This window comes from Sapajus apella, unplaced genomic scaffold, assembly GCF_009761245.1.
Source record: "Sapajus apella isolate SASKATOON/1434 unplaced genomic scaffold, GSC_monkey_1.0 scaffold30, whole genome shotgun sequence".
NCBI classification, from domain to species: Eukaryota; Metazoa; Chordata; class Mammalia; order Primates; family Cebidae; genus Sapajus; species Sapajus apella.
In genome coordinates this window covers 11,510,335-11,522,978 of record NW_022436970.1, presented here as the reverse complement: position 1 = coordinate 11,522,978, position 12,644 = coordinate 11,510,335, and the positions used below count along the sequence as shown (strand labels likewise).

The 12,644-nt window shown below is 34.8% G+C and overlaps 1 protein-coding gene across 2 annotated transcripts in view; it reads right to left on the bottom strand.

Moving 5' to 3' along the window:
* CDH7 (cadherin 7) overlaps positions 1–12,644 on the bottom strand; it is a 135,588-nt gene that overhangs the window by 66,351 nt on the left and 56,593 nt on the right. For both annotated transcript variants that reach the window (XM_032293704.1, XM_032293705.1), the window contains exons 3-4: positions 9,512–9,806; positions 5,528–5,647 (exon numbers count right to left, since the gene is read on the bottom strand). In XM_032293704.1, coding sequence (XP_032149595.1) covers positions 5,528–5,647; positions 9,512–9,806 — 415 coding nt within the window. The remainder of the gene's footprint in view (positions 1–5,527; positions 5,648–9,511; positions 9,807–12,644) is intronic.

Here is a 12,644-nt window from a genome sequence, read left to right as displayed (position 1 = left end):
TCTGACACCATAACTCAGAACTTTTCATTTATTTAGTATCCATGTTCACAGAAAGCACTGTGCATGTAAAACATAAACATATTGCTATTGTTCAAAAACTGCTTTAAGTATAGGAAAAAAATTCTGATGATCTAATATCCTATCAGCCTCAAATGATTTTTTTAAAGCATATTCTGCTACTATGGAATCTCCTTAAAAATTTGGTATATGTACTCCACGTAACAGACAAGAGCCATTTCTGAAATCTATCACACTTTAGGGAAGCAATGGAGCATAGGCGCTGCATATTCAAGCTTTAAATTACCCTCAAGAATCTAGGCAACCATATGAACCCAAATATTAATAACAGGGGCTGGGGATATTCACACTGTGAGGGCTCAATCCTTTAGGATTTTCCTCACTAAAACTAAATCAACATTTTTGGATATCACTTTGACTGGACTACCATTCCAAGGGGAATCCCAATATTGCAGAACCACCTTTCTCAGGAATCTTGTTAACTGAGGAAGTAACAAGGTTACTTCTCACAGTAATCAGGACCTGGGTCATCAGCACTTCCAACTCCCCAAGCCCTTTATGCTCCCCTCTCTCCATTACAGACTTTATTGTCTATAGCTACTCTAAGAATTCTAAAACCATACAATTAGACATTAAAGGTATTGGTTTCCTTACAGCTTGTATTTACTTAATATATATCAAGAGGTAAGTGATACCAAAAAACAAGGCCCCTAGTTGGGGCTTAGCCCAAGAGGTTCTTTGCTTTGCCCACGAAGGAATTCAAGGGCAATCCTGTGGTTTTGAATAACAAGTTTTATTAACTGGGACTACTCTTTGTGGAGCAGTGCTAACTAATAGGCAGTATGCCCAGACTCTGCAATCTATGGTTTCTTGGCAAATGTATTTTTACTTACGTAAACTCAATTTCAATTACATGTCAATTAAGGGGTGGGTCAACGAAAATTGAGGGGAAGATTATTTTGAAATTTCTAGGAAAGGGGGCAGTAACTTCTGGGTCATTGCAATGGAAAGAAGTGGTAACTTCTGGGCTATTCCCATGGCAATTATTAACTGTCATGGCACTGATGGGGGTGTCTTATGCCAATGAGGGCAGCTAGGGATCGCTTTTGTCAACATCTGCTGGTTTCTGCCACTTTCTCTACTTTATCCTGTCTGGAATAGATCCTGTTTTGGTTAGCAGGGTTTTGACCAGAAAATAAGTCCTGCTGGTCTCCTATCTCATAAGGACCAGGAATCAACTAAAGCCATTTGGTATGGCCATCACCAAAATGGAGCAGCCAGTGAAGGGAGCACCATTGAGACATGAGCAGGAGAATCATGCACCAGCATAAAGTCATTTAAAATACATGTAGTTTGGCTGTTTGCTTTACTTTTAACAGAACTAAAATTGGATATCATGTTAGTCCTGTTGGTAACTCCTTTGGAGATAATTATTTTTGTGTGATTATTTCTCAGTGAATGCAAATAATAGATATGACTGTAATGAACTGAATATGTATTCATGTATTCAGTTTCTATCAATATGTATTCTGAGTATTTAAAATATCTCAGTGATGCTTGTTACCAAGATTCCCTTATTCTGTTTTTCATTGTATAAATGAGTGTTATGTTACTTGGAGTTTAGAAATATAGTACATATTCAGGAAAATATGTCCAATATAATGTTTTGCTAGTGAAGTCACAATTGTATATTTTCATGCAATGTGATCAGCTATTATGTTATAGGTGAGAGTACTCCCCCATGCAAATTCTGACTGGATAACAATGATCACTTTTGTAAATTTATTCTGAGTCCTAACTGCCACTTTCTTTCCTGGGGAGAGCTCCCATCAGAGTAATTCACCAATTGTAATAAACCCAACTCATTCTGTAATGTAAAATATTGATAAATATTGAAATTAAAAAGGAAAAAACTCAAAACTTATACAAAGTTCATTAAAAGTAAATTAGAAATAGAATGAAAAATGGGATGTACAGACATTCTTAGGTGTCTGTATCTTTGAGACTTGAATTGCACTGTGAAAGTAAATATACCAGTTTAGATTTTTTAAATATCATGAGTGCAATATATTGTGAAGTCTTATGTTACATATATGTAGAACTACAGAGAAGAATACAGATTGGGGTCAAGAAACACTCTTTGATGTAAATGTAGACAGTGAGGCATGAGGAAATAGATCCTGAACAAAGCAGTTTCAACTCAAAAAAATACTAATGATGCTTGAAAGTCGAATTTCAAAGGAACTTAGAAACTGAAATGGGCACAATATTTCAGGCTTACTTTCTGTTTTTAAAAATATCCTTTGATAATAATAGTTTAAATACTAGAATATAAATTATAAATGAATTTCATATAATAGGCAATAAAATCAAGTATGGTACTCTTATTACTGATATTTATCAGCAGTAAATCAAATATGAGGGAAATGTACGGCCCTGGCTATGCAAAAGCTATGTTACTAATTAATATGAGAAAACTCTTGGGGGGAAAATATTTATAAAACTAATATCACAAAAGTTTTTGAATGCCCATTTTCTTTTACACATAAGATAAAAATCTGCTAATGAGTTTCAATTTCTTTCTAAATTTTGTCCCTAAGCTCTGCATTATTTTGCTTGTGTATCTGTAGTATAGATATAAGAGAACTATAGAAAGAGGGAGAAGAGCCAACAACAGTGAAATAGTAACGTTGGAAGCTACTGGAATATCAAAGAATTCCGGCGTTGGCAGCAAAAGAAGAGTCATTGAGGAAGGGACTCTTCTTGAAATTTGTGGGGGATGTCCTCAGCAAGCCTTCAAGAGGCAGCACCCTTGCATAGCACGAGAACCGGACATGTGCAAAGGCTGTAGTTGGAAGGGTCGTGTGTTAAGACAATACCACCCGCAAAAATTATAATGTAATAGGTATGCATGTAACACAATGCCGCCACCATGTAGCCATACTTCTTATGTCTAAAAGAGAACTCCTAAATGACAAATGATGCTTAACATTCAATCCATTTTCCAAGGCTTGCTTCATGGCCAGGTGACCTGTGCAGTCATACTGACCCCGTACTTAGTTAAAAGCTCTGCTGATGATGTCTTTAAATCCTTAATCATTTAAGAACAAAGGGCCTGCATGTTCATTTTAAGCTGTGAATTAGGTAGCCAGTCCTGCCATGAATCAAATAGACCCAAAAAAGGTATCTATTTGCTTGTGGGTTGAAAAATAAATAAATACACCTTAGAATAATCCTGAGTACATCTGATGGAATAAATGTAATGTCTATAATCTCCTGGTAAGTTTATGGACCTTATGAAGATAGGTGATGAGAAGTTCCAAGGGAATGTTGCTTTATCTTGTTTCTGGTGCCATGCTACCTTGTATGTTAAAGTCAACTGTTAACACTGGGTATTGCAATTACTCACATTCTAGCTTGGGGAAAGGAGAAATTAATACAGAAAATATAGTTACACTCTGGTCATTTGGGCTGCAAATAGTGCTATAGATGAGATTTGTGCTCTGAGGTTTTAGTCATGTTATTTTCTTAGAAATTGAGAAGAAGAAATTTATAGTAATGCATCTAACAGTGATGACCTATGCCTATGTTTACAAAAATATCTAATTTTTTTAGCATAATTTCAACATTTTTCCTGTCAACATTTTACTTTATTCCCCAAAAATCCTTAGATTTGAAGTGGAAATAATGTTACTTCTCACGTATAAATGAATCAGACAGACATCAGGAAAGGAAGACTAACAGGACTCACGAAACCTTAATTTACAACTCTCCATGCCCTTTAGGTCTAAAAACTTTCCATTTTGGTCAGAAAATAAAATGTAATTTATTTTTTCTCCCAAAAAAATGTACCCTAAATATTATAAATTAGCAGAGGGCAAAGATGTACAGAATATCTCTGAACTAATGACCATGGAAAAAGAAGTTCTGGTGATTACCATAATTATAGCATTAAAAAAGAAACTAAACTTTCTTATTTTCTTGTAACACACAATCTTTTCAACTCTGAAATTAAAATCAGGTTTGAAATGTTAATAATTTAATTCTGTGACATATACTATTGTCTAGTTGATCAGCCGGTAAGGCTTTATCTACATAGGGTTATATGAAAATCCTGTTATTTTGTAGCAAAGCCAAAATCACAAGCCAATCATTAGTAGCAGAAAAGTATTTAATCGTTGGACTTAATACATGCTATTTTTGGACAGGTTATATAAGGCAGGAGTGTATGATTGTGAGAAAATTGTCAGAAACTTGTCAATGTCTTTTCAGATTGCCAAGAGTAGGCATATAAGGGAAGAAGTGGGTGTTTGAATTTAGGTTTCTCAGATCTATCATTCAGTCAAACAGAAGCACACTTTCCACATTAACAGGATTCATATCACACATCAAATACTTTCATTTAATTCTCCTTTAATACTGCTTAATCATGACTGTTTCTTCCCTATTAGACTTTGCATGTAGTTTCCAAGCCCTATCACTACACTGGTATAAAATATGCATTCCATCTCTATGAAAGCTCTAACAAATGAGCTAAGATTAAATTTACTTCTCTGTTCATGCACATTACAATGGTCATTCAGAAAAAGGCATGGAAAATATTTATCCCTGCAGGGATTTTAGAATAAGTTAATACTGCCCTTTTTGTAAATATGGAAAGCAGAATCAATGGCATTAAAATATTCATTTAGGATTATAGGTACTGATTAATATTCATAACCATAAATTTATATATTTGAATTTTAGCTCCTTGATAACGGCAAAAATATTTTTTTAAAGAAAAAACTTGGATTTTCACAGTGTTTAAAAACATCAGTGACACACACTCAATAATATGCACATACACCCACCCTTCCCTACACACATAGGACCAGAAAAACTGAGTGTACTAAAATATCAATTAATATCCAAGGTAACAATGTTCCATGTTATAGCCTTAATGTAAACTGTTTCAGCTTAGAAACAAAACAGAACAAACCAACTACATATTCTATCCATACCACTTTTCGACTCAGCAAAAACTGTTCCCCCAAATTAAAAAAATATATATGTATATGTGTGTGTGTGTGTGTGTGTGTGTGTGTGTATACACACACACACATTTAATTTATTCCCTTTTTGATGTAGCAGATCATCACCCTAATTGTTATGTTTAAACTAATTTCCCTGAGAAAAGTAACGTCTGGAAGAATAAACTGAAACTACTACTATTATACTACATGGCAGAGAGGTTTCTGCTTGAGATATAAAACTTACCATGTGTAATTTCCCATGTGAATTTAAAAAAAAATACAAGTAAAACTCTGAGATAAATAATCAAAATTTTCCTAAGCATTCAGGAGATAGAAGCTGAAATACCTTTGAATATATAGCATTCTTTCAAACTTATTTTTAAAAAGCATAATAAAATAGTATGCTAGTGCCAACTATATTTACAAATAATAACTAATATTAATTCTAAGCAATGTATAAATTATGGTTTACAAGAATGTCACATGTCAATTTTTACCTGTCTTTGGCTCCACTGAGAAGTATGGCTGTCCCTGCAGAATACTGTAGACCACTCTGGCACTGTTGCCATACGTAGGATCATCAGCATCTGTCGCTGTCACTTGTACAACTGAGGTCCCTAGATGCCAATCCCAAAACCACTGAATTAAAAACTTCCAAATGCCACAAAACAAAATAACTCAAAAAATGTTACTGATTCCACATTAAACTTATTTGAAAGTTTTCATTTATCTTTTTTCAAGGCACATAAAAATTGATACAGTATTTTTTTTAATAAACCAACCCTAAAGAGATGATAAATATTAACAAAACCTTTGAAATATTTAAGGGATAAGAAACATTCTGGCAAAAAATACTATCAATGATACTCCTTAGGCTGGGATATACTCCGAATCAGATGGGACTGAAATTTTAGGCATCTCATCCATGGGGCTCAGGTAATACATTTTCATCAAGCACAGCTTCTAGCAGACTCAATCACTGTCTGGAAAGCAGCATGACAATAGCATCTTGGACACTCCAACCACTGCGGGTATCCAACTGTCATAGTTAGGAAGACCCAGACAGACACCAAAATGTCATTAAATGACAAAGAAGATTTGATCCACCTCACTGGATCAAATGTGGCTACCCTATCTCCTTGGGAATTGTTTTATTGTTTCCAGCATTTAATTTAAAAACAAGACAGAAAATGAAAATTTATACCAAACCCCTTCCAAAAGAGAAAAACCATGGCAACTTTAAAAAGTGTATCAATATTTTTTTCTTTATTACATATGATGAAATGTTGAATTCTTTCTTCATTTACTATATATTCACACATTAAATATAGAAAGCATTTCTCCCAATCTGTTATTTTTTCCCGTTTGGAATGTAATTTTTAAAATATTAGAGACTCATGTTTGCCTACTTTACATATGGAATTATATACTATTATTTAGTAATTATCTTACATTTTAAATACAGAACAAGTCCCTTTCTTTATGTATTCTTTAAGGTCCTAGCTTGTTTCAAATAATTTCCTGAATATGACATTTTAAAGCAAACATATTTTTTAGATTTATTTCTATGTAAATATCTCTTTCTAAATCTCTTAAGCCAGTAATGTACATTTTGCTATAAATCTACTTTATTTTCTATATATATTTGCTTGCCAATTTCATTTTCTTTAAAATTATGTAGAAATTATGAAAGTTAAGTGTACAACACTATTCTTAAAATCCTGAAGTTTTTAATTTTATGGACTTAGATGATTGTGCTCTGTGGATATCTGATAGGGCCAAGATGGTAAATAATGCATATTTTAAAATCTTTTTAAGAATTAAAGTTTGAATATTTTTAATGTTATAATAAATTACATTATGGACTCTCTTTCTTCTATACGCATCACCTTTCCAATGTTTATTTTGGTACTATGACTAAGTATGATTTTGCTACTTCATTTTAAAAGAAAGTAAACAATTTTAAAGCAAGTAATAAAAACTAAACTTCAGTAAGTTTGGCTGTGGACAATAAAACAGGTTTTTTTCTGAAAAGTTTATTATCTTATTTAACGTATATAGACACACACACTAAATACACACACATATTCACAAATAAATTTAAACTTTCCATGCCTGTCTATGTTCTTCTGGCAATAAATAAAGTATCCTAAAGGTTTACTAGTGTTTTTAAAATTTTATCATTAGTTAACATCCGATTAAAAATAAAAAAAAGATCCCTGAATATTAAACACCGATAGCTTGCATGGTATATTTCATACTATTTGATGGCTATTATATTTGGTTAGGCTTAAGCACTTTAAATATAGTGTTGATAAACTGTAAGTTCATACAATATGTGTTATGTAGTATAGATATTCCATGTTCTATGTTCCGATTTTTGTGTTAACTTAGTGATCTGAATAGGTGTCATGTACACCCTGAAGACATCTGAAAATAATTTTCTAAAAAAGTTCCAATCCCATTTGAATCAGCTAAGTAAATAACTTAAATATAAATTATTTAAGTACTGTGATATGAAATGGCATGACTACTGTGCACATGTAAATAACATAAGTTATTTTATTTACAACATACATTATTTAAGTGTGCATAATGGTCATGCCGTTTGATGTCAGAGTACTATCAAAATCAAAATGACAGTGTACTATTAGCTTCTAAAACAAAAGTTCACATGTACCCAATTTGCATAGCTATATTCTATGTAGGAAAGGAAAACCTTAGCAAGCCAATGAAAAACCACCAAAATGTCCATGAGAATTGGAGTACGAAGTTGAATTGAATTGCTCAAACAGGTCTCAAAAATTCCTGTTTTACTAAACATTGCTAATTTGGGGAGGAAAATAGGCCCTTTATTTTTTCAAAATCCTCCAAAACCTTCTAACAGTTACCGGGCCTGCTGCTCTTGTTGGTAAGCAAAGAGCAGCAGGAAGCACTTGGAAGGCGTGGACAGTAGTGAGAAAGTGTGAATACGTCTATGTGGTCACAGAAATGCTAGCAATGCTTACATATGTGCTAAGTATAGTAAGATAGTGCCACTGTGGTTCAAATTCCTCCTGTCCACAAGGACTGATTCCTGTCTCATCATTTGCTGTTCCTCTACAGGCTAGAGCTATGGCAATGGCCCAAATAATTTCCCCTCTCTCTTCTGATAGGAACAGAAATTTAGGGCCACTGAACTGTGATTCCCCTAATTAGCACACATGATACACATCTTGCAACCCCAATCGTCAGTGTCTTGGTAATGCTGACTGCATCACTGGATGAATGAAATGACCTTCTTTTTAAATAAATCATATTGGTTAAAATCCCCATGTGTTAAAATATAACTTCCATTATTATTTTATATAAATTTCCTATTTCAATATTTTAAAAAGCAGGAAATAAATATATAAATCAATTCATCTCTCATCCAATTTCATATTTTTTACTTTTTATTTTTGTTAAGATTGCCTAAGCTTAAATTACATACTGGCCATAAACTATTCCAAAATTATCTGGATAAATGAAATTAAAAAAAAAGAATTTCTATTATTAGATATAAATAAAATACACACTAGAATTCTTTACTTGACATCTTTCTAGTAATGCTGCAATGACCAAAGGCCTTTAAATAAAAAAGCCTTCATTTTTTAAATATATATCTCCAAATGGTATCTCCTTACCATTGCTATAAATTCACTACAAAGTTTCACGTATTTAAGTGTTTGGAGAAATTTTTGAAAACACGCGGTAGCATGGACACATGGCAGGGAACAACACACATTGGGGCCTGTCGGAGGGTTAGGGGAGGAGGGAGAACATCAGGAAAACAGCTTAGGGATGCTGGGCTTAATAGGTGATGAGATAATGTGTGCAGCAAACCACCACGGTACAGGTTTACCTATCTAACATGCGCATCCTACACATGTATCCCTAAACTTAAAATTAAAAAAAAAATCAGTGGTGGCATGTGGATGACCATTTGTGGGTCCAAGGATACTCATTACAATTAAATAGACCAGCAGTCCACATATTAGCCTGGCTAGCCATCAACGGCCTTATTGATACATTGGTCCCAGAGATATGTTTAGGATAATGAATCAATATCTCAATATAATGGAAAGAAAAGTAAAAGATCATCACTGGCCTGTGTCTGGAAGAATTCTGTTTGTTAACTTCTGAGGCATCACTGTAATCATTTAAAAATAAATAAATATCAAGTTGAAAAAAATGTAAGATTAAAGTAATTTCCTGAAAACACTGAAATAGCTGTATAAATAAAAACAATTTCCTAATTTTCCATACAAATAAATAATGTTAAGTTGATGGATATTGGATACCAACATGGCTCAAATGTTCTCCTCACCCTAATGGACAGTTACTACACACATACTAGTGTTTGTTTGTTTGTTTTTCCAGTATTTAATGATGATTTAATTTTAAATACAAACCTCCCCAAATCAGCCACAAGCTACAAAAGCAGAGTGCTCTTTACTTACCCACAGGAGACATTTCAGGAACTCCTGCCGTGTATGGGCCATCCAAAAATTTGGGTTCATTGTCGTTGATATCCTGAATTTTGATGACAAACTCAGACTCGGGCTCCACGGGCTTGTTGGTGAGCCTGTCAAGTGCTTGAGCTCGGAGCGTGTAGTAGGCCTGCTCCTCACGATCCAGTCTCTTGGTGGCATGAATATCCCCAGTGTTCTCATCAATAATGAAAATGGAACTTGCCCCTTCGCCTGACAAGATGTATTTGATGGAACCATCTCCTTTATCAACATCAGAGTGGAGCTGGTGAAAAATTCATGTGAGATGAGATTAACTTACAAGAGAGTCAGCGATATGGAGATATGTAAAAATAATTCTTATGTCAGGCAGCAGTACATGAAATGTTATTGTTCTTGGAAAGATAAGCTGAACGCTTATTGTGCACAGCAGAAAGGCTATTAGAATGTGTCAGCTGGTACTTGTGAGCAAGACAATTTCATTTCTTCCTGTAAACAGTCTCATTTCCAAAGGTATTTTATATCATTCCCAAAGTTGGGAGCTGGTTGTAGTGTTACTTTTGATTTGATCTGTTCTTGCCAGTGTTAGCCATCTTCTTTGAACACAGCAGGCACTCAGTAAATGTGTATAATTGGTTGATTTGATCTATTTCAAGCAAAGAAACTTTCTATAGAACACTTGTAAATCTAGTTCTAATATGTCATTTAATATTCTTAGACACCCCCACATTCTTTTAGGGTGCCCTTTTCTTCCTCCTCCCTGCCCTGTCCCCACTCCCACTCCTTTCTGTGATTAACGAGTCTGGCTGGATGTCCAGTCTCTAAGTCTGTCTCCAAATCCCATCCTATATTTTAAAATTTGAAGCTGAAAAAAATGACACTGCTCTCTAAAGTAGGAATTTTAAATCAGTATGTGCATGGGACTTCAACTAAAACCTTTCTTGAAATACCAAGAACTGCATTAGATTTGCATGATTAAGCACAGCATCAGCAGCAGGGGCAGCAAATCCCGATTTGCATTTCCTACCTGGAACTGTCCCTGCTGTATGTCAGAACATTATGTTGAACAGAGGAACCTCAGGAAACTCAGACGTAATTACACATTTCCCTGAACTTCATAACCTGAGAAACACACTACTCAATCTGTCATTTCAACAATCTTTCACCCTCTATAAGTGCCTTCATTCTGTACTTCGGTTAATATGAATGTAAAAACCCAATTTACCAAACAGTAAAGCTTTTCACTGCCCTATAGAACTATATTTGCATTTTTAAAAGACAAGGTGCTAAAAATATATAAAATATGGGGAAAAAAAACACCGAGGAAAGTATGGGCATGGTGCATTTTCATCCTTCCCTGGTAGCTGTTGCGGACATAGCTTTTTACACCTGGAATTTCTGTAAGTGACTCTTCCACTGCACTGTTTAACAGCTGTGTTTATCCTCTGCTTCCAAGTACTTGAATACCTCATTTAACTTTTGGTTTCTGTAGTTTTTAGTCAGGCCTAATTAATACAAAAAAAAATAATCTCTGGCACAAGTTATAATTTAATTTTTTTTTCAGTGTGGAATTATCTAGTGGATTCTACTCCACATGTTTATTCAGTGTATGGAAAAGGTGTGTTGTTGAGCTATTGTGAATTATTTAGCTTTCTTAAGTCATTTTCAGGGTTACTATTATATGTGTATCTCCCCCTAATTTATAATACAAAGGGTGAAATGTGAGAATTATTATAGTTTGAATTATTAGGAACTTCCTAGATGTCAGTCACTATGCTTAACATTCTTTTAAAAACAAACAAACAAAACTTTATTTTAGGTTCAGAGGTACCTGTGAAGATTTGAAGGTTCGTTACATAGGTAAAACATTCTTTAGGTAGTAAGTCATTCAATATTCACATCTGCCCTTAATCCCATTAACAAATGAGGAAACTGAGGTAGAGTAAGGCTAAGAACCTTGCCTGAAGTGGCCCAGCCAACTCTCTGGCAGAGCCAGGATTATGAAAACTGGCAGCCTAAAGTCCACATTCCCAGTCCCTCTAATGAGATCCACCCTCCAGGACAGAACTGCTGCGCTGTGTGCTAGGGTCTTCAAGTGCTGATGCAAAGGAGAACTTAAGGAAAGGAAGGAATATGCAACCAACCGCACCTGATAATTCCCCAAATCTTCAAGATCCTCAGTGCTTCGAGATGGTTTCCATCTGTACATTTTATGACTTATAAGAAGGGTCCCTTCTTGCCATTACATAACAATAAACTCCACCACACTCAACAATACATAGCAAAACACTTGACTCCCAAGACCAATGCAGATGATGGATGAAAATAAGTTGGTTTTAAGCTTCCAGTCCCTGGACCGCCTAAAAGTTCAATGCAGCTCTCCTAACGCTCCATTACCTTCCTCTGCTCCTCTGGAACGGCACCTGGTGGCAACTTATCTACGTGTTACTGCTGACAGTGGCAGGAAATGTTAGAACATCCAGAAGAGCACAAGAAATATCAGTTATACATTGGTCATGTCTTTAATCAAAGCTTTTCTACACTGAAATTACATTGAGGTCTTTCACTTATAGAACAAGCCCTTATGATTCATTTACCTAATTCCTGCCAACTGATCGCTGTTTTCGTGGTATGGTGATACAATGTTCCTGTGGTATTCCAAGTATGAGAAAGAAAATAAATTCATTTACAATAAAAATCACACAGTAAGCCTTGACTGTGAACTTCGACCTGAGCTCTGATGCTGCATTTTATTAAACATTACTGGCTTGTCAGTTGTTCTCCATTACTAACAGCATCAAAACTTAAAAGTAAAAGCTTCATACCGTTTGCTTCTCCAATCATTCAACAGTCAAATTCTTTCTCTTCTACTACCTACCTGTGCCCCGTCCCCCCAACACACACATCACACACATCCTGTTTCAGGAGTCCTCAACTTTATTATTCTTCCCATCACTGACAATTTTCTCCCAGCCGGGACTATCACTAGGCTTGTAACCAATGCCAAAATTCGCAAGCAGAAAATTGCTTGGAGTCTAAACTCCGTGTCCATGCAAGGTTACTATAAGCATCTGTGGTTAAAAGTGACCAACTTTGAATTGTTAAGATGGGGACACAATTATCT